The 12,937-nt window shown below is 37.7% G+C and overlaps 1 protein-coding gene across 1 annotated transcript; it reads left to right on the top strand.

Moving 5' to 3' along the window:
* The first annotated feature begins 204 nt into the window (after window positions 1-204).
* Window positions 205-12,710, top strand: GCNT1 (glucosaminyl (N-acetyl) transferase 1). Its single transcript, XM_069474104.1, has 2 exons — window positions 205-1,496; window positions 12,678-12,710. The coding sequence occupies exon 1, from the start codon at window positions 205-207 to the stop codon at window positions 1,489-1,491; it is 1,287 nt and encodes a 428-aa protein (XP_069330205.1). The 3' UTR covers window positions 1,492-1,496; window positions 12,678-12,710.
* Window positions 12,711-12,937: the final 227 nt, after the last annotated feature.

Here is a 12,937-nt window from a genome sequence, read left to right as displayed (position 1 = left end):
AGTTTTTGAGCCTGAGAAGACTCCATTTTTATATATAAATCGTTTCTATTTTTCTTTCAGTGCTGTTCTTCATTCCAAGATGCCTTTGCACTTCTGATAAATGCAAACTGACAACCGTCGAGGCCAAGGCGGAGGGAAAATCATTGGTCCTGGAAGCCTGGAAGACTTCCCTTAACAAAGCAAAGTCTCTGATTGTTGTTGGAAATGCTGAAAAAGTTGCTGTGGAGAAGACTTTTTCCTTATCCCACTAAATTCTGGTTTATGGTTCTTGTTTTTTCCCTAGTCACCTTCTCTGTTGTAAGGATTCATCAAAAGCCCGAATTTGTAAGCATCAGGCATTTGCAGCTGGTCGGAGAGAATCCTAGCAGTAACATTAATTGCACCAAAGTTTTACAGGGTGATGTAGATGAAATCCAAAAGGTAAAGCTTGAGATACTCACAGTAAAGTTCAGAAAGCGCTCTCGGTGGACACCTCACGACTACATAAACATGACCAGGGACTGTACGTCTTTCATCAAGAGGCGCAAATATATCATGGAACCCCTTAGTAAAGAAGAAGCAGAGTTTCCAATAGCATATTCTATAGTGGTTCATCACAAAATTGAAATGCTGGACAGGCTGCTGAGGGCCATCTATATGCCTCAGAATTTCTATTGCATTCACGTGGACAGAAAATCAGAAGAGTCCTTCTTAGCTGCAGTGACGGGCATTGCGTCCTGTTTCAGGAACGTCTTTGTGGCCAGTCAGTTGGAGAGTGTGGTTTATGCATCGTGGAGTCGGGTTCAGGCCGACCTCAACTGCATGGGGGACCTCTACAGAATGAGTGCACGCTGGAAGTACTTAATAAATCTTTGCGGTATGGATTTTCCTATTAAAACCAACCTAGAAATTGTCAGGAAGCTCAAGTCCTTCATGGGTGAAAACAGCCTTGAAACCGAGAAGATGCCCTTCCATAAAGAAGAAAGGTGGAAAAAGCAGCATGTGGTTGTTAATGGAAAGCTGGTCAACACCGGGACTGTCAAAGTGCGTCCTCCACTGGAAACACCTCTTTTTTCAGGCAGTGCCTATTTTGTGGTCAGCAGGGAGTATGTGGGGTATGTGCTAGAGGATGAAAAAATCCAAAAGTTTATGGAGTGGGCGCAGGACACATACAGCCCAGATGAGTATCTCTGGGCCACTATCCAAAGGATCCCTGAAGTCCCGGGCTCACTCTCCTTGAGCCATAAGTACGACTTGTCTGACATGCAGTCGGTTGCCAGGTTTGTCAAGTGGCAGTACTATGAGGGTGACGTTTCTAAGGGTGCTCCCTACCCACCCTGCAATGGCATCCACGTGCGCTCGGTGTGCATTTTTGGAGCCGGAGACTTGAACTGGATGCTGCGCACACACCACTTGTTTGCCAATAAGTTTGACATGGACGTCGACCACTTTGCCATCCAGTGTCTGGATGAACATCTGAGGCATAAAGCTTTGGAGACATTAAAACACTGACCGCTGTGAGCAATTTTAGGGTTCATAAGAGAGAGGCTCAAAATGTACCCTATCTGGTTCCTCTTACTTGTCAATAGGCATCAGAAAAATTATATGGGATCCTCTTAGGGGTAGGGGCTCTAAGTCTTTACATCAGAAAACCCGCCTGGTTTCTGCAGACACAATTGGTCAGAAAGGTTATAGCATTAAGTGTTGCCCTGGGGTTAATGTGAAGGACAGATGGTAGCTGTGAGGCCAGGGCCGGGAGCAAAGCATTCTGGAGAGGGAAAGAAAGAGGCCAGTGCAAAAAATCAGCCTGTTAAAGGAGCTCAGGGACTTAACAAAATGAGAAGATTTGACCTGTGCCAAAATTATTTTGGGAATTTTAAATATGACCATTTTCCTGGTACGAATAAATTTATAGCAACAAACAATGATAAAGATACGGTTTATCTTGTATGTTATATGAGCTGTTGAAATAGAAATTGGATTTTACTTTAAACGATCCTTGTAAATTATTTTCTGCTGTAACAGTGTGCTGTGTAGTGTGTCTCTATGTCATCTCAGGGAGCTTACAATGGGTTTGATTTAACATTAATCTTTTTGTGTTATTTTTGCTTGTAACTGCACATGTGTTTTTCAAAAGCCAAAAAATGATAATTTCTAGTTTAGTTGATTTTTATGAATCATCTTATGTTATTAAAAAGTTAAGGTATCTTTTTTTATAGAGAATTAAATTGCTCACAGGGATAGCTTTTTAAATTCTAGTTTCTACAAAGGGTAACATTCAATTTTTTCAAAGATTTGTCTTTATACTCTTCCCCCAGTCTCCCCAGACCCTGCTATAAACTGTGCAATAATTACTTTCACAGGACCCTATATTACTGTCTCGTTCTCTGATGTGACCTGATTGCCAGTAATTAGCACAGAGAACTAAGAAAGGGTGAAGTACATTTGGGGGGTGGTTGAAAGGGGGAAGGAATCTATTTTGATAATTTCTGAGGCCCATGATGAGTTTGAAAAGCCAGCAGTTTTGGCACTATCCCCAGAAATGAGTGCTGTTGCTCACTGGACCCACTTGTGCCCAACCTTCCAGGTCATTACATCCTAATGTCACCTGTGCCTTCATTTGAAAGGCCCTGGCCCCTGTCCTTGGGTCTCCATGTTATCTGCCCATTGGTTGTAAGTTTCCTCTTTTCTCGTAACCTTCTATGAGAAGGAAAGAAGTGTGCTGTTGCCCCCCATGGTGTATTAGAAGGTCTGGGAAGGGGGCTTTGGTTTGGGACAGATTGCTTCAGTGTTGGTATTAGTCACAGCATATGGTTTTTGCTAGATGATTTGGGGTTGCTATAGTGCTATCTCATATCTCAAAGTAAATGAAAATTTGAAAAGAAAAAAAAATTCTTGTCATTTTGCTAAGTTGATACTGTTCAACCAAAGATCTAACAGGAACTGTGAAGCTTTGTTATTTAGCATTAGACTTTAAACAAGAACCAAAAGCATATGCTTTATTTTTAAAACATAGCAACTTAAATGCCACATGAGAAATTCAGAATATCAGATGGTTTTAAGGCATTCAACTGAAGAAGCATTTTGATTCCTCAAAGTTAGAAAACATTTTCATTTTACTGAGAGGTGTGTTTTTAAACCTTTACCATCATTTGTAAATGTGGGAGTCAGTGGATTGCTGTGTTTTTGCATGATCAGCATGGCAGTCAGTGTTGGACCAAGAAGTACATGTTTGCTTTGAAAACTCAAGGGATGATGTTGATGAGGATGGTACATGGAATGTGTTCTGTCTCTATTGGCCTCTAAACCAGTTTTTTCCTTTAATGTGTATCAAACATTTCTCCCATGCTCCTTTTAACAGAACAGTTTTTACCTATAAGATAAGGGCACATTTTTTTTTTCTCTAAAACGAGTGATACTCAGTGACATATACCTTACGTGTATATCTTACAGAAATTTTTCCACTTTTTATTTTGAAAATTTGCACATCTGTGGGAAAGTTAAAATAATAGTAGAGTGATCACCACATAACCCTCACTCGGATTACCAGTTGTTAACATAGTGCCCTATGTGCTTTAAGTTGTATGTGTTTTTGAATTTAGCAAAATTGGAAATTAAAAATTTTTAAATTACAAATATACAAAGTTATTCATCTCAACACATTTATTATGGTGTGACTGCATCTGATTTATATTTAAATTGTGAGGTTTTGAGGGATTTTTTTGTTTCTTTTTTTTACCATGGGTATAAAAATAGGATTTTGGAGTCCATTTCCCCAAGCCCCACATTAAAACTGTGAACCCACCGTCTTCTGTGTAGCTGTGATATCTCATCTTTCTAGAATGGCACTTGTTGAAATGTGTTCAAACACTACCTGGTACTTAATACCTGTCACAGAGATTATGCAGGATTCATTCATTGGGACTTAAAGTATCTTATTCTTAAACTTTTTAGCATAACTTAAAGCAAATGAAATTTAGACTACTGTAATAAGAAATTTAAAGAATCAAAATGATTGGAGAGGAAGCCAGTGATACCTCCCAAGTTGTTTGGGAGAAATAAAGTATTTAAATTACTTCATATGTTATTAAACACTAATTTCTTTGTACTGTCATTTAAGGTCTTCTATAGGGAATCTTTAGAAATCTCATTCACAAATGAGAAGTTCTTAAACATACATAAATTGAAATTTTGATGGAAGGATTCTAGTTAATGACTACTACATCTAGATTTACATATTTCTCATTAAGGACGAGAGTGCGACAATGATGGTTCCTTATTTTACAGGCAATTACCTAGGCTCTTCCCAGAGCACAGTAAATGGCTGCTCAGCCTTGAAAATGTGGAGCATTATATTTCTAAACACGTATTTGTCTCATTCATCGAGGACAATTCACCTCAGTAGATTTCCTCTTGTAGTTTGGGTGGAAAGAAGCTGTTTTAGTTTCTGTAGGGTCAATTAAACTGGACTTTTGTGATTATTTACAAAAATAAAAATCATTTCTCATGTGAAATACAGATGCTCCTCAACTCATGATGACTTATGATGCAATTACATCCCCAAAATGGATTTAACACACTTAATGCACCAAACGTCATACCTTAGCATAGCCTGTATCATGCTCAGAATGCTTACGTTAACCTACATTTGGGCCAAATCACCTAACACAAAGCCTGTTTTATAATAAGGTGTTGAATATCTCATGTAATTTATTGACCTGAAAGTGAAAACGGAATGGTTGTATGGGTACCTGAAGTATGGTTCCTACTAAATGCATACTGCTTTCACATCATCTTACAGTCAAAAAATGTTGTTGAACCGTCGTAAGTCAGGACTGTTCATATAAAATAAATGCAATGCTATTTCATGGTAAATGTGGTCCATGGTAAGTTTTACTCTTTTGAATATGGGCGTGACCGAATGAAATTAGAACCAGTCATATTGCCATTAAAATCAGCCATTAAGAAACCAGTGCTTTGCCTGTACAGACTTACTCCTTGTTAGCCACCAGCACTCAAATGTTAAATGTAGCAGTTGATGTCATACTTTGTAATGAATGAGTGTGTGCCAATAGTGATTAAAAATAAGATTATTTCTCAAGGCAGGAATGTCGGAGGGGAAGAGCTTGTGGCAAAAACAGAAAATTTAACACAGATCCTGCAAAAAGATTTCCACAAGGGACTTTGAAAGGATGCAGCTGAATGGCCAATATCGCATTCTAGGACATTAGACACTTCATCTTGTGTCTGCTGAGAGAGGAGAGCCGTTTTCCATTTAGTAACTCAATGACTGCAAAGACTGATAGGATCTGTCACTTGCTGTGGTTTGAATGTGACAGGCACAGCTATGGGGAGAGGGACTTCCCTCCCCCAATATTAAGGGCCTGCTACAAATGTCGTCACACTTGATCTGTTAAACCCTTCTGGATACTCTTTAGCCCCGTTTTAGGTGAAACATTCTAGAAAGTGGCAAAATTGATAGATTGCAGATCTTTCTTTAAAGCTTGAGAGCTTTACATATCTTTTATAAGCCTGTTGGTGAAAGATTTCATTTTTAAATATGTGCTTCACGGTTTCCAAAGCTTGTCATCAGAATATTGATTTAACTTTTTGATGCAGTAAGACCCAAACTAGAAATGAATTGAAACTATTGAAAAAGATTGTTGTTATTATTGCAGATGATACAGTTGCCTAAGTAGAAAGCCCATAAATCCAGTCTTAAAATTAATACGAAATTAGCAAATACCTCCAGACATCTAAAAGTTAATAGTTTTCCTATATTCAAGTGAAAAAGATAGTTTTAAGATATAATGGTAATATGTTACCATTTATCATGGCATCAAGCTCTGTCAAATTTATAGACAAACTGAATATGTGTATTGGAACTACAGGGAGAAAATAGAATACTTATATAGATAGAAAAATACACTGTGTTACTAGCTTATAAAATTAAATATTTTAAACATGTCCCTTCCCAAATTAGTCCATTAATTGAATGTAAGTCCAATAATGTTCTTAAAGAGTTGATAAAGTTATTCTAAATTTCATCTGCAAGAAAAATGTGCAAAAGTAGCTAGGAATATTTTGAAAGAGGAAAGTAATGAAGTTTGAAATATTAACACTAGATTTTAAAGCTAAAAAATGTTGAAAATATAGTTTACATTTGAGCTCAGGTTAATGCAGTAGTAGCCCAGAAATAGATGTTAATATAAACAAGTATTACAAAAGAATCTAGGAACATAGGGAAGGGTAAACCTTTGGAGAATATTAGACTATAACTTCATAATACACACAAAAATCCAGATGGATTAAAAATTAAAATAAGCTAGCTAGAAAAACATATTAATAACTATCTCTGGATGTGACAAAATTTTCCAAATAAAAACAATGGAAGGAAACCAGGCGCAGTGGCTCATGCTTGTAATCCTAGCCCTCAGGGAGGCCAAGGAGGGAGGATCACTTGAGGTTAGGAGTTGGAGACCAGCGTGAACAAGAGCAAGACTGGTCTCTACTGAAAATAGAAAAAATTTGCCAGGTGTGGTTGTGCACGCCTGTAGTCCCACTACTTGGGAGGCTGAGGCAGGAGGATTACTTGAGCCCAGGAGTTTGAGGTTGCTGTGAGCTAGGCTGACGCCACGGCACTGTAGCCCGGCCGACAGAGCAAGACTCTGTCTCAAAAAAAAAAAAAAAATAGAAATAGCTAATATCAAAAATTGTAATTCAATAAATAATTCAAATTTTTAATTTTTATATTCCAAATTGACAGTTTTGGCATTTTGTTTTTAAAATATCCTCATTACTTAGGAGACTATGTTGAGAAACAAGACTACGTATAATGTGATCTCAGTTATGAAAGAAAAGGTATTGAACAGAAAGGAGCATTCAGAATTTCACTGAAATCACACCTTGATATCTTTAGAGCAATTCCTTCCACCTCCAAAAAATTGTTGCTTGCCAAATATTTATTTGGAGCCTTTCCCACATATGGTTTGCCTTAGAGAGTCTTACTCTCCTATCCCCAGCCTTTATTTCAGAGAGAAAGGAGCCATGCTTTTGCTCCACTCATCTTTTACTCACAGGTATGTTTTGGATTTAACCTTTAGTGCTTAACAATGTGTGTCTCCGAGTATCCCTGTAAGATATCCCTGTTGTATACCCTGGCCTGGGTGAAGAGAACCTTTTGCAGCAGTAGCCAGTCTGACTTCAGGATCCCAGGATACATAGATTAACAGCTGTTTTGCCTCTAGCTTCTTGGAATGTATATGTGGAATTTTGTTTTCTAATACCAGATAAATTTATTTATTTATTTATTTGACAGAGTCTCTATCGCCCTGGGTAGAGTGCAGTGGCATCAGCCTAACTCACAACAACCTCAAACTCCTGGGCTCCAGCAATCTTCCTGCCTCAGCCTGCTGAGTAGCTGGGACTACAGGCCGCGCCAACACACCCGGCTAATTTTTCTATTTTTAGTGGAGACGGGGTCTCCCTCTTGCTCAGGCTGGTCTCCAAGTCCTGAGCTCAAGCGATCCTCCCACATCAGCCTCCCAGAGTGCTAGGATTACAGGCATGAGCCGCAGCGCCCAGCCCAACCAGATAAATGTTAATTTAATTGCTGGTTAGGTGAGGATGGTCTGGTTCCTTGAGCTGCATGCGAATGTGAAACAGATGTTCCCCTTTAGCAGGAAGACTTGAAAGGATTCACACTCTCCGGTAGCAACCATCCCAACATCCCATCGTGGGAGTAACTTAGATGAGCAATATTGGTGCAGGAAGAGGATCTTGTTTAGAGAGTTTTGTGCATTTCCTGTGAAGACTCAACGACCCTTAAGATTACCTAAGAAACAGAAACCAATGTTTTAAAACTTATGCAAAATATGGATACCACTAATCACTGGCTTAAATGTTACTGGGTATTAATAATTTACTTTCTTTGTCATTAAACTCGTTAGTAAACTCCCTGGCCCAGTAAGAATTCCTTTATTTGACTTGATGCAAGGGAGCGTTTTCTCTTTGAGAAGTGTTCCCTGTACTTTCACTCAAAGCAGAATGTCCCCTTAAATATGTTCCTTGAAGCCCACTGAGCTAATAATGACAACAGCTGGCATTTGTTGAGCATTTACTTTGTGCATATTTTAAGTATTTTGTGTGTATTACTTCTATGTGTGTCCCAACAACCTTGGCTTGGATGCTACTGTTGGCTCAATTTACATAAGAGTCACAGAAAGGCATGAATCTATAACAAATGGCATGGTTTTTTTAAAAAAAGAAATTTTTTTTCTGATCTGTTCATCTCCATTTTACTGTTTTAACTACCCATCTGCTTCCCCGGGCTCTGCCCTGCTGTGAGTGCAGCACATCTTCTTTAAAACAGCAAATTTACTGAGAAATAGAAAGGTTAGAAACAAAAAGAATTAATCCGCAAGTACTACTGAAATCACTCGCAAAGAGTGTGTGGAGAGAGAGCAGGGAAAGCAGGAGAGCAGTGAGCACCGATTCAATGGGAGCAGGTGGGAGAGGAGAGGCTCAAAGGTAGAAGGAAAAGCAGAAGGAGGGGCCTAGAAGCCATCGGGGGAAGCTTCAAAAAGTCCTGTCAGTCTTAATGCTTGTTGAAAGCCTGAGAGGTTTGAGAGGGAAACGTTTTGGCATAAAATATATGGCAAGTGTCAACTCCCAATTTCCCATTGTAGACCGTGGCTTCTCTAACACACACACACACACACACACACACACACGCGCACACTCGCTGTGTGCAAAGAAAGGTGGCCCCAGAAACACGAGGAGCCATAGGTGGTCTTTGTCAGGCGAACCTTGGTGGCTTGGCTTTTGTGTTGCTGAGGGAATTATAGAAACTGATTTTGCAAAGGAATGTGAGGGGAGGAGGTACCAGCTGGAAAGACCAGCAAGGGCTCTGTTGGAGGCAGAGGCAGGTAAGCCCACAGTTTATGGAGGAGAATTTGAGGGAAAGAGGGAAGATTTCCCCCCACCAGGATTATTGAGATATAATTGACAAAAGTGTATAGTTAAGGTGTACATGATGTTTTGAGATATATATACACACATACTGTGATTACCCCAATCAAGCTAATTAACATATCCATCACTTCATGTACTTATTTTGTGATGAGAATACTTAAGATCTATTCTCAGCAAATTTTGAGTGTACAATACAATATTATTAACTATAGTCACCATGCTGTACATTAGATCCCCAGAAGTTATTCATCTTATAGCTGAAAGTTTGTATCCTTTGACCCAAATCCTCCTCCCCCATTTCCCCGACAAGGCAGCCCCTGGCGACAAATTTTCTACTCTGTTTCTATGAGTTTGACTTCTTTAGAGTCCACATATAAGTGAGATCGTGCATTTGTGTTTGGCTTATTTCACTTAATATAATTCCCTCTAGCTTCATCATGTTGTCATAAATGGAAGGATTTCCTTTTTCATGGCTGAATGATATTACATTGTGTGTGTGTGTTTGCATGTGTGCATACTTGTGTGTCACATTTGCTTTATCCATTCATCCATCAACAGACACTGAAGTTGTCAACACATCTTAGCAATTGTAAGTAATGTGGCAATGAACATAGGAGTGCATATCTTTTTGACATACTGATTCATTTACTTTGGATATATATTCAGAAGTAGGATTGCTGCATCCTTTGGTAGTGTTTGGTAGGTAGTTTTAGTAATTTGAAGAACCTCCATACTATTTTCTATAATGGCTGTACCAATTTATAATCCCACCAATGGTGTACAAGCATTCCCTTTTCTCCACACCCTTGCCAACATTTGTTATAATTCAATACTGGCCATTCTAGCAAGTGAGAAGTGATTTCTCACTGTGGTTTTGATTTGCGTTGTCCTGATTATTGGTGATGTTGAACACTTTTTAATCTATCTGTTGGCTATTTGTGTGTCTTATTTTGAAGAATGTCTGTTCAGATCCTTTGCCCATTTTTCATTGGGTTTTTGGTATTTTGTGCTATTGAGTCATATGAATTACTTACATATTTTGGATATTAGCCCCTATCTGAAAGAAATACGGTTTCAAATATTTTCACCCATTCTGCAGGTTACATTTTTATTTTGTTGATTGTTTCTTTTGCTGTGCAGAAACTTCTTAGTTTGATGTAGTCCCAGGTGTTTGTTTTTGCTTTTGTTGCCCATGTTTTTGGGGTAATAGTCATAAAATCATTGCCAAGACCACTGTCAAAGAGCTTTCCCCCTATGTTTTCTTCTAGGACTTACATGGTTTCAGGTCTTATGCTTAAGTTTTTCATCCATTTTAAGTTGATTTTTGTGTATGGTATAAGGGTCTAATTTCATTTTTCTGCATTTGGTTATCTAGTTTTCCCAGTATCATTTATTGAAGAGACTGTTGTTTCCCCATTATGTATTCTTGGTGCCTTTGGCAAAGATTCGTTGATTGTATATGCATGGATTTATTTCTGGGTTCTCTATTCTGTTCCATTGTATGTGTGTCTTTTTATGCCAAGACCATACTGTTTTGATCATTATAGCTTTGTAATAAACTTTGAAATGAGGTCGTGTGATGCCTCCCAGCTTTGTTCTTCTTCCTCAAGATTGCTTTGGCTATTCAGGATCTTTTGTGGTTGCATATTAATTTTAGGATTGTTTTTTCCGTTTCTGTGAAAAATATCGTTGGAATTTTGATAGGGATTGCATTGAATCTGTAGATTGCTTTGGATACTGTGGACATTTTAACAGTATTAATTCTTCCAATCCATGAATACAGGATATCCTTCCATTTATTTGCCTTCATCAATTTTTTCATCAATGTTTTATAATTTTAACTGTAAAGGTCTTTCATCTCTTTGGTTAAATTTATTCCTAAGTATTTTATTCTTTTTGATGCTATTGTAAATGGGATTGTTTTCTTAATTTTTTTCTTGAATAGTTTGTAGTTAGTGTATATAAGTGCAATTGATGTTTGTATGTTGCTTTGTATCCTACAACTTTACTGAATTTGTTTATTAATTCTAGTAGCTTTTTGGTGGTGTCTTCAGGGTTTTCTATATACAAGATCATGTCATCTGCAAACAGAGATAATTTTCTTTCTTTCTTTCTAAATTGGATGCTTTCCCTTTCTTTCTTTCTTTTTTTTTTTTTTTTTTTTTTGCCTAATTGCTCCAGCTAAGACTTCCAGTAGCATGTTGAATAGAAGTGGTGAGATGGGAATCCTTGTCTTGTTCCTGATCTTATAAGAAAAGCTTTTATATAGCTTTTCACAATTAAGTGTGATGTTAGCTATGAGCTTGTAATATATGGCCTTTATTATGTTGAGGTACATTCCTTCTTTACCTAGTTTGTTGAGAGTTTTTATCACAAAGCAATGTTGATTTTTTTCAAATGCTTTTTCTGCATCTATTGAAATGATCATATGATTTTAATCCTTCATTCTGTTAATGTACTATATCACATTTATTGACATGCATATGTTGAACCATCCTTGTATTCCTGTGATAAATCTCTCTTGATCATGGTGTATGATTCTTTTAATGTGCTGTTGAATTTAATTTGCCAGTATTTTTTTTTTTTTTTGAGGACTTTTACATTTATGTTCATCAGGGATATTGGCCTGCAGTTTTCTTTTCTTATAGTGTCCTTGTCTGGCTTTGGTATCTGGGTAATGCTGTCCTCATAAAATGAGTTTTGAAAGTGTTACCTTTATTCATTCTTTCAAAAGGGTTTGAGAAGGATTGGTATTAATTCTTCTTTAAATATTTGGTAAAATTTATCTGTGAAGCTATCTGGTCCTGGGCTTTTCTTTCTTGGGAGATTTTTGATTACTGATTCAATCTCCTTACTCATCATTGTTCTGTTCAGATTTTCTATTTATTCATAATTTAATCTTAGTAGGTTGTATGTTTTTAAAAATGTGTCCATTTTTTTTCTAGGTTATCCAATTAATTGGCATATAATTATTTATAGCAGTCTCTTATGATTTTTTCAATTTCTGTAGTATCAATTGTAATGTCTCCTCTTTCATTTAAAATTTTACTTACTTGAGTTCTTTTTTTTTTTTTCTGGGTTAGTCTAGCTAAAACTTTGGCAATGTTGTTTATCTTTTCAAAAACCCAACTCTTGGCTGGGCATGATGGCTCACGCCTATAATCCTAGCACTTTGGGAGGCTGAGGTGGGCAGATGGTTTGAGCTCAGGAGTTCGAGACCAGCCTGAGCAAGAGCCAGACCCCGTCTCTACTAAAAATAGAAAGAAATTATATGGACTTCTAAAAATATATATAGAAAAAATTAGCTGGGCATGGTGGCGCATGCCTGTAATCCCAGCTACTTGAGAGGCTGAGGCAGGAGGATTGCTTGAGCCCAGGAGTTTGAAGTTGCTGTGAGCAAGGCTGACGCCACGGCACTCTAGCCCAGGCAACAGAGTAAGACTCTGTCTCAAAAAAAAAAAAAAAAAAACCCCAACTCTTAGTCTCACTGATCTTTTCTGTTGTTTTTCTAGTCTCTATTTCATTTTTGTGCTGCTCTAATCTTTGTTATTTTCTTCCTTTGCTAACTTGGGGCTTAATGTGTTTTTCTTTTTCTAGTTCCTTGAGGTGTAAAGTTAGATTGTTTATTTGAGATCTTTCATTTTTCTTAATGTAAGTGTCTATTGCTATAAACTTCCCAGTGAAGGTAGATGTTAAAGTAATTTTAACCTTCTCCTTTATCTTAGGTGACCAGCCATCTCAATTTGCTCAGGACTGTGGAGATTCCTAGGGTACTGGACTTTGAGCACTAAAATCAAGATGAGTTGGTCACCCTACCTTTATCTTTGCCCCAAATATTCAGTACAATCTACATCAGTGCTTTCAGAGGGGAATTTATGTTTTATGGACATTAGCAATTCAGAAATTGGCTTGCATGCAAGAACAGAGAAAGAACAAGGGGGCCACAAACAGACCTATACACCTTAGGTATATTCAGCATCAACAG

The sequence above is a fragment of the Eulemur rufifrons genome, chromosome 7 (assembly GCF_041146395.1).
Source record: "Eulemur rufifrons isolate Redbay chromosome 7, OSU_ERuf_1, whole genome shotgun sequence".
Taxonomy (NCBI): Eukaryota; Metazoa; Chordata; class Mammalia; order Primates; family Lemuridae; genus Eulemur; species Eulemur rufifrons.
The sequence above is the reverse complement of the archived record's forward strand: the minus strand, read 5'-3'. Positions and strand labels throughout refer to the sequence as shown.